Here is a 12,857-nt window from a genome sequence, read left to right on the forward strand (position 1 = left end):
AATATTACATCACATTTCATTGTTTGCATGTCATTACTTACTTCCACTGCAATCCATTAGGAACATATGGGCTGCTATCCATGATGGCTATTTCCACAGTAGTTCAGCTGTTCCATAACGCCTAACTATGCTGATGGTCAGGAAGCAATTTCACAATTGCTTCTTCACAAAGCTTGAAAACACAACCAATATTTAATATAAAATCTGTTCTGAAAGTAATGTATAATTTAAAGTATATTTCTAGTAGCTGACATACTTAGTTGACATTACACATTTGAAACAATGGAAAATGCACAACAGAATGACAACAACATTATGAAAAGGACACACACGTGCACATGCACACACAAAAGCGCAAGCACAACTCACATACATATGACCACTTTCCCAGGCCACAAAGGCTGGACTGCGAACAACTGCCCCTGATGGGAGAAGATCTTTGGTGGTGGGGGTAAGGAAGCGGCTGGGGTGAGGAGGGGGAAGGATAGAAGGGTAGAGGTTGGGGGGGGGGGTGTAGTGTTGCTTGTGGGAGCATGTAGGGACAGTGTAGGGCTATAGTGGACACGCTAGAGAACTACAGCCTGTGTAGTTCTGGAGTGGGAGCAGGGAAGGGGATAGACAAGTGAAGGACAGGGTTTAGCGGAGGTTGAGGGTGGTGGGGGGACTGGAATGTAGGATATCGTGCAGGGAGAGTTCTTTTAAACCTCCTTGGCCTCAACCTTCGGTAGTCCTGTCTTCACCCACATATTTCCCTACGTGTTGCCACTACAGAACTACAAAGTTCCACCAACACATCCACTAGTCTTTCTCCCCTCCTCCATTTCTTTCCTTTTCTGCTCCCCCCCCCCCCCCCCCCCTCCTTCCAGCCTCCTGACTGCACCTAGGATTCCTACACTGTCCCCACCACGCCGTTGCATGCTCCCACAAGCGGCTCCCCCACCCCTACCCTGCACTCTCCCACCCCAGCGTCTCCCTTACCCCCCACCACCCAAGGACTCCTTTTCCCATAAGGTGCAGTTGCTTGCAGTGTGGCCTCAGTGGCCTGAGACACAGTGGTCATGGGTATAATTATGCTTGTGTAAATGTGTGCACATGCATGTGCTTGTGTTTTCTACTGCAAGGCCTTTTAGCCAAAATTGCAAATGTACAGCAGGCGTTTTGTTGTGCCTGTCTGCAGCTCGACATCTCCTCTATAAGGTAAATTGAGCATTTGAATAGATACACTCTTCTTCTACACAAAATTGGTAACTCAATCACATGTGCACCAGTCAGCCGGTCCAATCTTTTACAATTCATGTCAGAGCCACAGTTAGTCACCACCTGTGCTTTTTAATGCTGGTTTCAGTTTCTGTAAACTTCATCCACCTGTGTGCATTGCTTGTGCATAAAATATGTTATTCACATGCAAAAGGGGAGGGAGATATGAAATATCTATATAACATTGATTCTGAACACACTACATCTTCTGATGAAGAGGTTATGACCCGTTTTTTGCTGCACTTTTTATTCATTCAATGTATTAGGATTCACATTATTGCACTTCTCCCCAAATCTAACTGCTTAATGCAGGTGCTTCGTTTCATTATTTAATTTATAATGGACAAACTTTCAGGAAAATAAATGCTGTTCACAGAATAATATTGCACATGTTACAGAATGATAAAGGTATGGAACAGTACTAATAAGGCTTGTGTTGCATTAAAGATTTCAGCCTTGTGAAGAAGTTATGTAGCAAGCTGCTTGAGTAAAATCATGCACTATCTGTGTGAAATTTATTTATTATTTCTAAGAGTTTTTTGTAAGTTATTTTTGTATTATTTGTTTTGAAAGAAAACCTAAAAATTCAGTGTTAACTGTTAGGTTACCCTAACTTGGCATTAAGGAGAAAATTATTTGCTTTTTCTTGTATTTGCAGGCAGCAGACAGGATCAACAAAGCTCTTCATGAAGATGGATTTGTTTTGAAACAGACAGGATACAACAACATCACAGAAAGAGCAAATAATCATCACTGGGGAGCACGACTTGACCTCTCTCGTGATACATGTGCTCTATGCTGCTTGCCCTTAGGATCACAGGTCTTGCTGAGAGAAGGGCAGGGCCTTACTGCATATCCATGTGGACATGTGTACCATACAGTTTGCCTCCGGAAGAAGTATGCTACCTGCCCTCTTTGTTGTTAGTCTGTTGATTGCTGATGAACAAAATGTCATATTTTGAGGCTCTCTTTTTGATACATACTAAAATTAATAACACAAGTAATTTCATTATAATTATTTTTTCACAATAGCAGCAAATGTCTGTCCTTTGTTAAACAGTCACGACCACGATGGTCAACTCATAAACAATTAATTTTTTGATGTATTATCATTTTTCTGGTGTTCAGAATTGTCACGAGAGAAGCAATACTAAATATTTTTGGGAACAGTGCTTTCTACAAGTGTTACATGGCATGACTTTCCACACCAAAACAATACATATATACTACATTTCAAGTAAATGACAGTTTCTAGAAATCACTTCTCATCTGCTGGGGTAAAGTGTTCTGCTGTGAAATTGGTTACAGTATAGATTGGCATCAGCAGTAATTGTTTGATTGATGGGTGAGGATCTCATTGTTGGCTTTTGCCACTCCTACATCTCGTGGGCAATCGTGCTGCTCATAATCTGTGTTGAGACTATAAGAGAATTTACAGAGCAATGCATGTGACTTTTCCATTTTAGGACCATAATATTGTTGATGCAAAGCAAATAAAAAATGGCTACTGTGGAATAATAAGTGACTGAAAGGGTAATTACATTAATGGTCAGAAAAGTAACTGATTCTAGAAAACTGCCTGTCAGGCAGCAATGCTTTCTTGGTTTGGTCATTTATTTCTCTCAGGATTGTTCTGTTTTAATCCGATTAAAAACATTCGATTTAGTGAGAGATATCAAATAAAATAGGCACTTAAATTTTTATTTTTATGATGATAAGATGAAGAGCACAGGAAAAGAATTTGCTTTCTCCATATTATAAACTGTTCAGGAGAGAAATTTTAAAGTATATAATGAACAAAATTAATCAATACAAAAGTCATTTGGAAGGACACACTATATAGATTAAATTAAACTGATTCCTTAGATATTTAAATTGTAATTTTATTGACATAATGTTTAAAGTGATCTCATGTATAACAAAGGAAAAATGTGCTGTGTGTATACAGCAGAATAGAATATAATCAAGTAAACCTATTTTTTTGTTTTTTAGAAATTGTGTTTGATTATTGTGTAATGAAAAACAATGTTTAAAACAATGAATGTTTAAAACAATGAATGTGAAAGGTAAAGGTCCAGAGTTAGAGTCTCAGTCTGGAACACAGTTTTAATCTGCCAGGAAGTTTCAAATCACTGTGTCCTCTGCTCCAGAGTGAAAATTTCATTCTGGGATAAAGACACTTCTTGGTAAGCATTTTCTCTTCGCTATTTTAACTTCGTGTGGCAGAGTGGTAATTAGAGTAAAATATAATATCACTTTGTCCCAACATACATTTCTCAGCCTAGTGTAAAATGTTTATGTAAAACACTCTTGGTTCTCTTCTGCAATACTACTTCAAAACCTGGAGGTCTGTAATACTTTTCGTTTAATGTTGCCAGAGAACCTATAGAGACATGTTATTATTATTATTGTTGGCATTATACAAAATTATACTGAAACAATTTTTTTATATTTTTACATTTTACCCCTGTAAGCAAGAGATGGGTATTCAAGTGACTGCTACTTTTAAGTCACTGTGAAGCTCTGATCACCAATAAAATCTAAGCTTCATTATCAGTTTCTTGATGTTGAATGACACACAGATGTTTGTTATGATGACCAACACTCTGATGAGTCTTGGTAGGAAAGGACATTTCCTCGAATATTTATTCTTCTGAAATGACCCACAATTTTGTATCATATCTTAATTGACAAGATTAAAAGGCGTAGTTTTACATCAAGCTTTAACCATTATCTGCACACTATTCACTGTAACTCCTGCTAATGCTTGTCACATTAATCAGTCTCATATTCTTATCACACTCCAAAAATAGTGTCTTCTGGTAGGGGAAGCTACTTCCATTGTTTCCAAAAGTTCCAGTTCACTCACACAATAATTAAGATACTTCGGTACAATGTAATTGTTTTTCTGGGATGAAGATGAATCACAGAAACTTAGACGTTTGACTTTCTTGTCCAATAATTTTGTCACAGAGTGATTTAGATTGTAAACAACTTCATTGGCTCCTTTCTTTTCAATATCTTCAATGTAATTGTAGAAAACTGAAGTTGCACTTGAAAGCTGAGAACATTGAAAGAGTAAACAGACAACTGCCTTGTGTAATAGACGTCATTAGTACTTATGTTTGATAAGCGTACATTTTTCGTCCATGCAGGTTGCTTCTGTTTCATTTGACTTTTGGCTTCTTAAATGAATGTTTCACCTTTGAATTTGTGTACTTTCCGATCAATAGTGATCTTATTTATTTATTTCAGTACTTGTGTTTCCATGTCATCTTTTTAATTTTCAGGTAACACTGCATTCATCACAGTTTCAACTCAGCAGTGCACTTATCTCAGGTTGATCATGCATCATGCCTTGTATATCCAAAAGCTATATTGAATTTGCTCTTAAAACTGTTCTATGCATTTCATATGACACGTGAAAATTTGGGTAGTTTTCCTGGAATATTTCATCCAGTTTTTTTTTTCACCAAAAGTTCCTCTGGGAGATACAACCTCTTGGTCTTGTCATTGTTGTAATGACATGATCTATCCTTAAATGAATGAATGTGATCATTAACTGCCATTCCTACTTCAGCCTCAATTTTCTACAGCCTATTGCCATGCTTATTCCTTCCAGCATGAGAAGTCTTGCCCTGCTTCAAAAAATTCTGACCTGTTATTAATCATTGCCTTGGTACTCCATGTACTTCCTCATAAAGGCTTTTCTGCATATAGGAATTTCATTTACAATGTCGTCACCTTCCACTCGTAAGTGTGTAGTATGCTCAAAGCTGTGCTTAATCTTCATTCTCCCTTGATAGCACTCTGAAGTGAAAGTATTGTAATGAGATCTATCAGATACAATGAGTGTTCAATCCAATGTCCCATATCACTAAATTTTATATAATACTTGATCTTTCTCCAGCCCTTACTATCACAAAACACTTTAACATACAGTTACAGCCTCTTCGTAGTTCTTGTGGCTCAACTCTTAATTTCTTCATGAATGTACTCATTTGCTCTCATCCATGGGTTTTCCTAACACTGAGGGAGTCTGAAGCACCCTTGTCTTTCATCCTCTGTTTAAGTACACATCATTCAATATAAATAATTAACTATTCACACTGAAATGAATCACTTGCAAAACCTGCATTACTGAACAGAATGTCTCAGGCTAAAGCAATGGTTTTCAGTAGCATTATTTCCCTGTAGAGTTTGTAGAGTTGTAGAGTGTGGACTGTTCATATTATCACACTGGTTGATTACCAATATTAAACAACATGGAAGCCAACATCTGATGGCATACATAACTTACTTTTGGAAAAAAGTGGACAAAGCACGTTCTTTCCCTGTACTCTTCAAATGGAAAAAAAGGCTAAACAATGGAAAATCCAGGATGTAGTGACAGTATTATGAAAAGCATAAGTTTCTACTCACCATATAGAGGAGATGTTGAGCTTTAGACAGACACAACAAAAAGACACTGTACGTTTGATCTTTTGGCCAGAAGACTGTGTTCTGATTTAGAAAACCCAAACACATTCACCCAAGTACAACAACTGTCTCTGACCACTGAAGCCAGACTCACTGGCCACACACTGTGTTTGTTTACGGCAGTTGTGTTTCCAAGAATGGGTGTTTGTTTTCTACATTATAAGAACCATTTTTGCATAAAGCTCACATGTATAGCAGTCTTCTTTTGTCTGTCTGTGCACTCAACATTTTCTCTATATGAAGAAAAAGATTACTAATTTTTGCTATGCATAATGCATATTATTTGTGAAATGTCTGAGGAATTTGCTACCCCCCGCAAAGGAAGTAAAACCTGACATGTCCTATTGTGATATCTTCATTCAACATTGTGTTCATACTTAATTAAAATTTATAATATGTTACAGACACAAGATATGGAAACCATTTTAATGAACTTTAATAATTCATTCATTCATTCACTCACACATTGTATTCCATATATCACATTTTGGAGAGCCTTCAACGGTGTGAAGTAATGAAAAATGCTGACTTAAGATTCTTTTGCTGTATTTGTGTGACTCATTCTTTTGTAATTTGCGACATGGACTACAGACAAATATCTCTGTGTCTCCTTAAAGTGATAGTTTCTGTTTCGCTATGACCTGTGCTACTTTTTGAAAATGAATTAGTTATTTGATGTGCAGATAAAAGTAAGTGGCTTCCGCTCTTGTGACCAATTGGGAGTAGCCAAAGGAACATAAAGTAAATCAGCTCATAGACCTTAATTATAAAAACAGAATGTTACCAAAACTGAAACCAATTAAATATATAGTTTTTCCATTGCATGTTCCACTTTTAACTTGTACAAACATTATCATTTTCATTTTTGTGCTCTTGTGTATTCTTTCCTTTAAAATTAGTGGCAAGTACAAGACCCAGATAATTCTGTGATAATTTGTTTAGGATGCTAAAAATGTGAAAGTTTATTGAAAAAGTCTGCCATTATCAGAGTTATTTAGTTATGTAGCATATTGTTGATCGCCAGTTGAGACTTCTCATTTGTTTGACAGTGTGTTTCCCACATTATTAACTTCACTGTGACACGCTTTAACTGTTGGATAAGCTGTTTTAGGAAACACATACAGAAGAATCCTCATTTGACTCCACATAAAACAGATTAAAAAAACAGCAGTGCACAAAACTATATGCTAAATCTTGAGTCTTGCTAATCAAAGTTTCTTAAATGAAAGGTTTGAGAGAGAAAGTGAAAGACAAGACAGTTACTGAAAAACAAGAAGTTTGTTCATATTTGTGGTGTCATCTTTTACTTTTTGTGTATTTTTTTAAAAGAAATGTTTTTTCTTGTTGAAAAATGGACTGTTTAATATTAGTGTGTGTATCAAATGGTGCTCTCTTTTAATGTTGTTTTGTGTGTTTTTGTTATCTTAACAAATTGACTTCTAAATATAATTTAATGGTAGGTATTCCTTAAGTGTTTATACTAATTGTTTCAGTACAAAGGAAAGTATTCATGAAAATTTGAAGTTAACTTGATAGTAACAGATTAGTACAGTGCTTAAAATATGTCAGATTGTTAGCTGTTCTGCAATGACAGTTTCAGATTACATTGGCTTAATATACATTATTCTGTATATAATGAAGAGATTTTATATACAGCTTCTTAATTATTTAACAACAGTGACATATGAAAACTGGTTAGAACTTTCAGTTCATTGTACACTATTTTGCATTGTTGCAAAAACTTAACTTGTGGAACTGTGTTACTTGCCTCAAATATTTAGAAAGAAATTGTGTGCCATCACTGAGCATCTACTACTATTGCCATCTACAGTTTTGTGTAACGTGTTTCATATGATATGATAGAAATTCTGAGTCTTACAGTGAAGTCAAAAAGAGTTAATACTCCAGTCTGTGCTGTAGAAGTTATCAAAATCAGCAGATGCTGTTATACTAATACTGTACTGTTGAGTCATTTGTATCGTAGTGGAAGATTAAGAGTCGTGGTAGCTGTAGTTGCACAACTCTATGAATGAATGGCATTGTGTGGAGTTTCATGAAAACTAGATGTCAGAAAAGTTGTGTGAATCTCAAAACATTGTGCAGGAGAGAGTGAATTAAAAAATTGTTGATGGTTCTCAAATGTTATTGATGCATAAATGTGGTGAGACTTAACCTAGCTAGGTATATTTTTCAGAAAAAAATTGTGTCCTTTTATAAAGCTTGCAAGTGTGTGCGTGATATTGCCCTTTACATAATTTTTTGTATATGTTACTCCAGTGTTACAAGAGAGATCTTTTTGTAGAAAACAATGTGATACAAACACAACTGACATTATAAAGAAATCATTATTTTATTATGTATGTGGATTACTGCTGAGGTAAATCCTACTGATTTCACATTGTGTGAAAATCCACCCTTCACCCTTAAAATTCCTCTACAAAAGGAAACTTTCCTTTTGCAAGGTGAAAAGCTGTAATAGAGTTGTGAAGTTTCCTTAGTCACAGTAATGTTAGGGGGATTATTCCTGAGATAACTGAAGCAGGTGGCAGAAGAATCTGCTTATCCATAAAAGTGTAATTTTGAGTTATTGCATGCTGTATGTGCTCTAGTGCAAAAAATTTAGGACTTCCAGTTAATTCATTTTTATAAAATTTCTTAATTGTTTCATAAAATGTCACTGGGCAGGTACTGGAGCAAAGAAGTAATCATTTTACTCTTGCATGGTCTCCAGCTGTTGTGTGTTGTTACAAGTGCATTTAAGTTAGACGTGATAAGACTCCCCCCCCCCCCTCACCCAACCCCCCCCCCCCTCTCTCTCTCTCTCTCTCTCTCTCTCTCTCTCTCTCTCTCTCTCTCTCTCTCTCTCTCTGTTTACCAGTTACTTATTATATTAGATCAAATCGCTACATAGTACAAAACTGTCCACTCTCTAAGTATTTATTATCTCCCCTCTATGGTGTATACTTGTAGCAATATTGTAATTATATTCAGAACTCACATTCGTAAAACTCAGGCGTTAGATAGCACAACTTATCTTTTGTAATGTATTAGGGCAGAAAAAACTTCAACATACCCCAGTGTTGATGGCTTAAATTTCATCATAAACCCCTAGTGGAAATACACTCCACTTTGTAATAGTCAATATTAAATAACAATGTTGGGGACAAATAAAAAGTGTTTATTTATCATGATGTAAATTGTATCCAGGATAGGACTAATGTTACAAACATGCAGAAACTCCAGAACACCATGGTCTGTGGTGAAACATGCAGGGTAAAATTAAATTAAGGATTATGTATAAGATTGTAGGTAATAGTATCTTTAGAAAAATATTATTTCGAGTCCAAAGTATGTAAAAAAATTATCAAATAATTTTACACAATGTCATATGATGCAATAGAATGAACACAATATATGGGAAAAATTAATAAAGATATATTTAACAATTGATGTGAGTAAAACTTCAGTGTCACTAGCAAAATCTCAAAACTACTAGTGCAACTGTGCAAACCATAAACATTATATTTTAATTCAAAGGTGAAAAGTAAGCAGGCAAGGGGAATTCTGTTGAGAGAGAAAACTGCTTCAGTTAGGAGAGAGAGGATGCAAGAGAAGGAAATGTAGAAAGCAGTGGGAAATGAATCACAACAGACAGCTTTTTTTAACAACATTTGGTCAGAATCATTCCATTACAAGAAGTTATGATTAAAAAAGTAGAAAGTCCACGATGTAACAGCAAATTATGAAAAGGATAGATTGTTTCTCAGCATGTAAAGGTGGTGATAGTCGCAGAGAGGCACAAGGAAAAGACCACTCAACATGTTAAGCAGTCTTTTCATTGTGCCTCTACGTAACTCAATGCCTCCTATGTGATGAGTAACAATCTATCCTTTCCATAATGTAATAATTATAATTAACTGTATTAGACGAGCATTGTGTTTGAAGTGCGCGGCATGATTTGGGGATTCATTAGTCCATTTCTATATCTGTCTTTCATTGAAGCATTTAGTTTTTCTGACAATATTAGGACCTTCAGGCCCTATCTTACATTTAACCAAACATCCTTAGAGGTTCTTATTACATTTGCCATCGCAATGAGTATAGTACATAAGTTACACATTGTAATAGAGATATAGTTATGAACATACTTATTACATTGTCAAGGCAGGTGAATTAATATTAGGGATGCTATGGAAGTTATTTGCTGCATTTCCAGAGAGAAGGAAGGACAAAGATGAACTAATGCAAGGTGAGTGGTGACATTAAAGCATACAAGAGTAGCCTGAGTGTTTCTCTGGAACCCATAATGGATGGACCTGATTTAGATTGCAGAATACTGCAGTGGGTACCAAATTGGGGGAGGTGGGGCAAATGTCAGTTGTATTGAGATGGTTTAATTCTCCTGCATCGTGAAAGAGAGAATATACTAACAGAAAGCCATGAATGCGAGACCAGAAGAATTGTGTCTTTAGAAAGCTGACATTTTAAATTTCACATTTAAGAAATCATTCACGCAGGAGGATTGTACAAACATACTGTCGTCTGACTTTTGTGCAGACTCCTGCATGTAGAGCACAGAAATAGACATCTATGGCATAGAGCAGCAGCTGAAAAGAGATGAAAAAAAAGTAAGCCACCAGGTCCTAATGGAATTTCAATTCAGTTTTACACGGAATACTGTGCAGTGCTGGCTTCTTACTTAAATTGCTTTTGTTGCAAATCTCTCACCCAGTGCAAAGACCTAAGTGACTGGAAAAAGTGCAGGTGACTCTCGCATAATCACAGACCAATATCCTTAACACCAGTTTGTTGCAGAGTTCTTGAACACATTCTGCATTTGAATATAGTAAATTTCCTTGAGACAGAAAAGCTTCTGTTCACAAATCAGAACAGGTTAAGAAAGCATTACTCGTGCAAAACTTGGATTGCTCTTTTCTCACAATATTCTGTAAACCATGAATGGAGAGTAGCAGGCAGATTCCATATTCCTAGATTTCCAGACAGCAATTCGCATGGTGCCCAGTGCAGACTATTGAAAATTTAGCTTTCCAGATGTGTGATACATGAGGGGCTGTAAGACCTTTCAAGCAATAGAACTAGATAAGTTGTCCTCAAAGGCAAGTGTTCATCAGAAACGATGGTATCATCAGGAGTGCCACAGATGATAGGACCACTATTGTTCTCTATATACATAAGTGATGTGATGACAAACAGGGTTATCAGCAGTTTACACCTGTTTGGTGGTGATGCTGTGGTGTACGGTATGGTGGCGGTGTTGAGTGACTGTAGGTGTATACAAGATGGCTTAGAATTTCTAGTTGACGTGACAGTTGGCAGCTTGCTCTAACGTAGAAAAATGTAAGTTAATGCACATTAGTGGGAAAACAGTTGTGCAATTTTCGAATACAGCGTTAATAGGGTGCTGCTTGACACATTCACATTGACACAAATATGCAAGTCTAACAACGCACAGTAATATGAAATAGAATGAGTGTGTCAGGTTGGTAGTTGAAAAGGTGAAATGTTGACATCGCTTTATTGTAAAAATTTTGGGAAAGAGTAGCTCATCAATAAAGGAGACGGTGTATAGAATGCTAGTGCAACCAATTCTTGTGAAATGTTAGTGTTTGGGATCCACACCAGATCAGGTTAAAGGAAGGTATTGAAGCAATTCAGATGTGTGCTGCTACATCAGATTTGTTACTAGTGGGTCCAGTCAGCACACAAGTGTTACAATGTTGCTTCATGAAGTCAAATAGGAATCCCTGGTGCGGAGATGGTGTTCTTTTCGTAAGGCACTATTGTGTAAATTTAGAGAACCGGCATTTGAGGCTGACTGCAGAGCAGTTCTGCTGCCATCAACATACATGTTGTGTAAGGACCATCAAGATAAGATGTGCAAAATTAGGGTTCGTAAGGAGACCCTTAGACAATTGTTTGTCTCTCACTGTGTTCACAAGTGGAACTGCAAAGAAATGACTAGTGGTGGTGTGTGGTACCCTCTGCCGTGCACTGTACAAAGGCTCGTACTTTGTCAAATAATGTGATATTTGATAATGATAAGGCCTTTCTGTATATAGTTTTCAAAAACACACCTACTGAGATACTGACACATTCAAAAATTCTTGGAAAAAGGAGTTCAGTGATATATGGCTTGTTAAGGTTTTCAGTGATTTTTTATAATAATAATGAAACAATTTTGTAAGTACACTTACCAAGGCTGGCAGAAAGAAACTGTATCTACATAACTCTATGGAGTTCGGCCTGATCTTAGAAACATTATTGTTTGTTTATACTTGTGATGTTGAAGATTGGATGCAACTCAGGAAAGAGGGAACTATTCTACTTAATAGCTATTAACAAGAATTTGCAAAAAGTTTTTGTGAAGATGTAAAATCATTGCAAAACATGACAAAAGTACTAGTGAACTGTATCATTTCTGCAGATCAACAAGAATTCAAAAACCTATAGAAATTAAATACATGATGCAGTATCACTTTACACTGTCACATTTGCTTTAACACACAAAACTACTTGATAACATAAACAAACACCTGATACCTGTTGCATATCACACAAAATCATTGTAATAAATCCATAGTGACCTTAAATCATCAAACTACATTTTTCCAGGTTAGTTGATAACTTGTCAGGTGCTCCTATGTACTGTTCTACCTACAGACACCGGACATAATGGTAACCATTAAGCAAATGCAGGGTTTAAAGTAATAGAATTTAGAGAAACTAAAGCCTTTATCCATTTATAAAATAATCAATGAAATTTTATTTCTTAACTAAAATAGGATGTTAGTGATTTATCTGAATAATCAAGTTGTGGGTGTCTGAATGTAAAATGAATAAGCTGAAACTATTTGCATTATATCTCCGTTTTTACATTTTTTTTCCATGTACCCCATTTAAGTACAAAACTGTATATATTCTTTAATTTTACACTTGAAAGTGTCACAAATGTCTTTACCACTTCACTAATGAGTACAAACATGTTTTAGAAATAAACAAAAATTATCTATCTTCAGTTGTTATATGTGAACAGCAACTAACTTGGCAGGCATAACCACCTCAGAATAAATAAAAATGTGACAATACAGTTTCACAAACCA

General features: G+C 36.0%; 1 protein-coding gene across 3 annotated transcripts in view; it reads left to right on the forward strand.

Moving 5' to 3' along the window:
* LOC126282272 (Hermansky-Pudlak syndrome 5 protein homolog) overlaps nt 1–8,092 on the forward strand; it is an 83,357-nt gene extending 75,265 nt beyond the window's left edge. For all 3 annotated transcript variants that reach the window (XM_049981883.1, XM_049981884.1, XM_049981885.1), the window contains one exon: nt 1,916–8,092. In XM_049981883.1, the coding sequence (XP_049837840.1) occupies nt 1,916–2,182 (267 nt within the window). In that variant the 3' untranslated portion in view covers nt 2,183–8,092. The remainder of the gene's footprint in view (nt 1–1,915) is intronic.
* Nucleotides 8,093–12,857: the final 4,765 nt, after the last annotated feature.

This window comes from Schistocerca gregaria, chromosome 7, assembly GCF_023897955.1.
Source record: "Schistocerca gregaria isolate iqSchGreg1 chromosome 7, iqSchGreg1.2, whole genome shotgun sequence".
NCBI classification, from domain to species: Eukaryota; Metazoa; Arthropoda; class Insecta; order Orthoptera; family Acrididae; genus Schistocerca; species Schistocerca gregaria.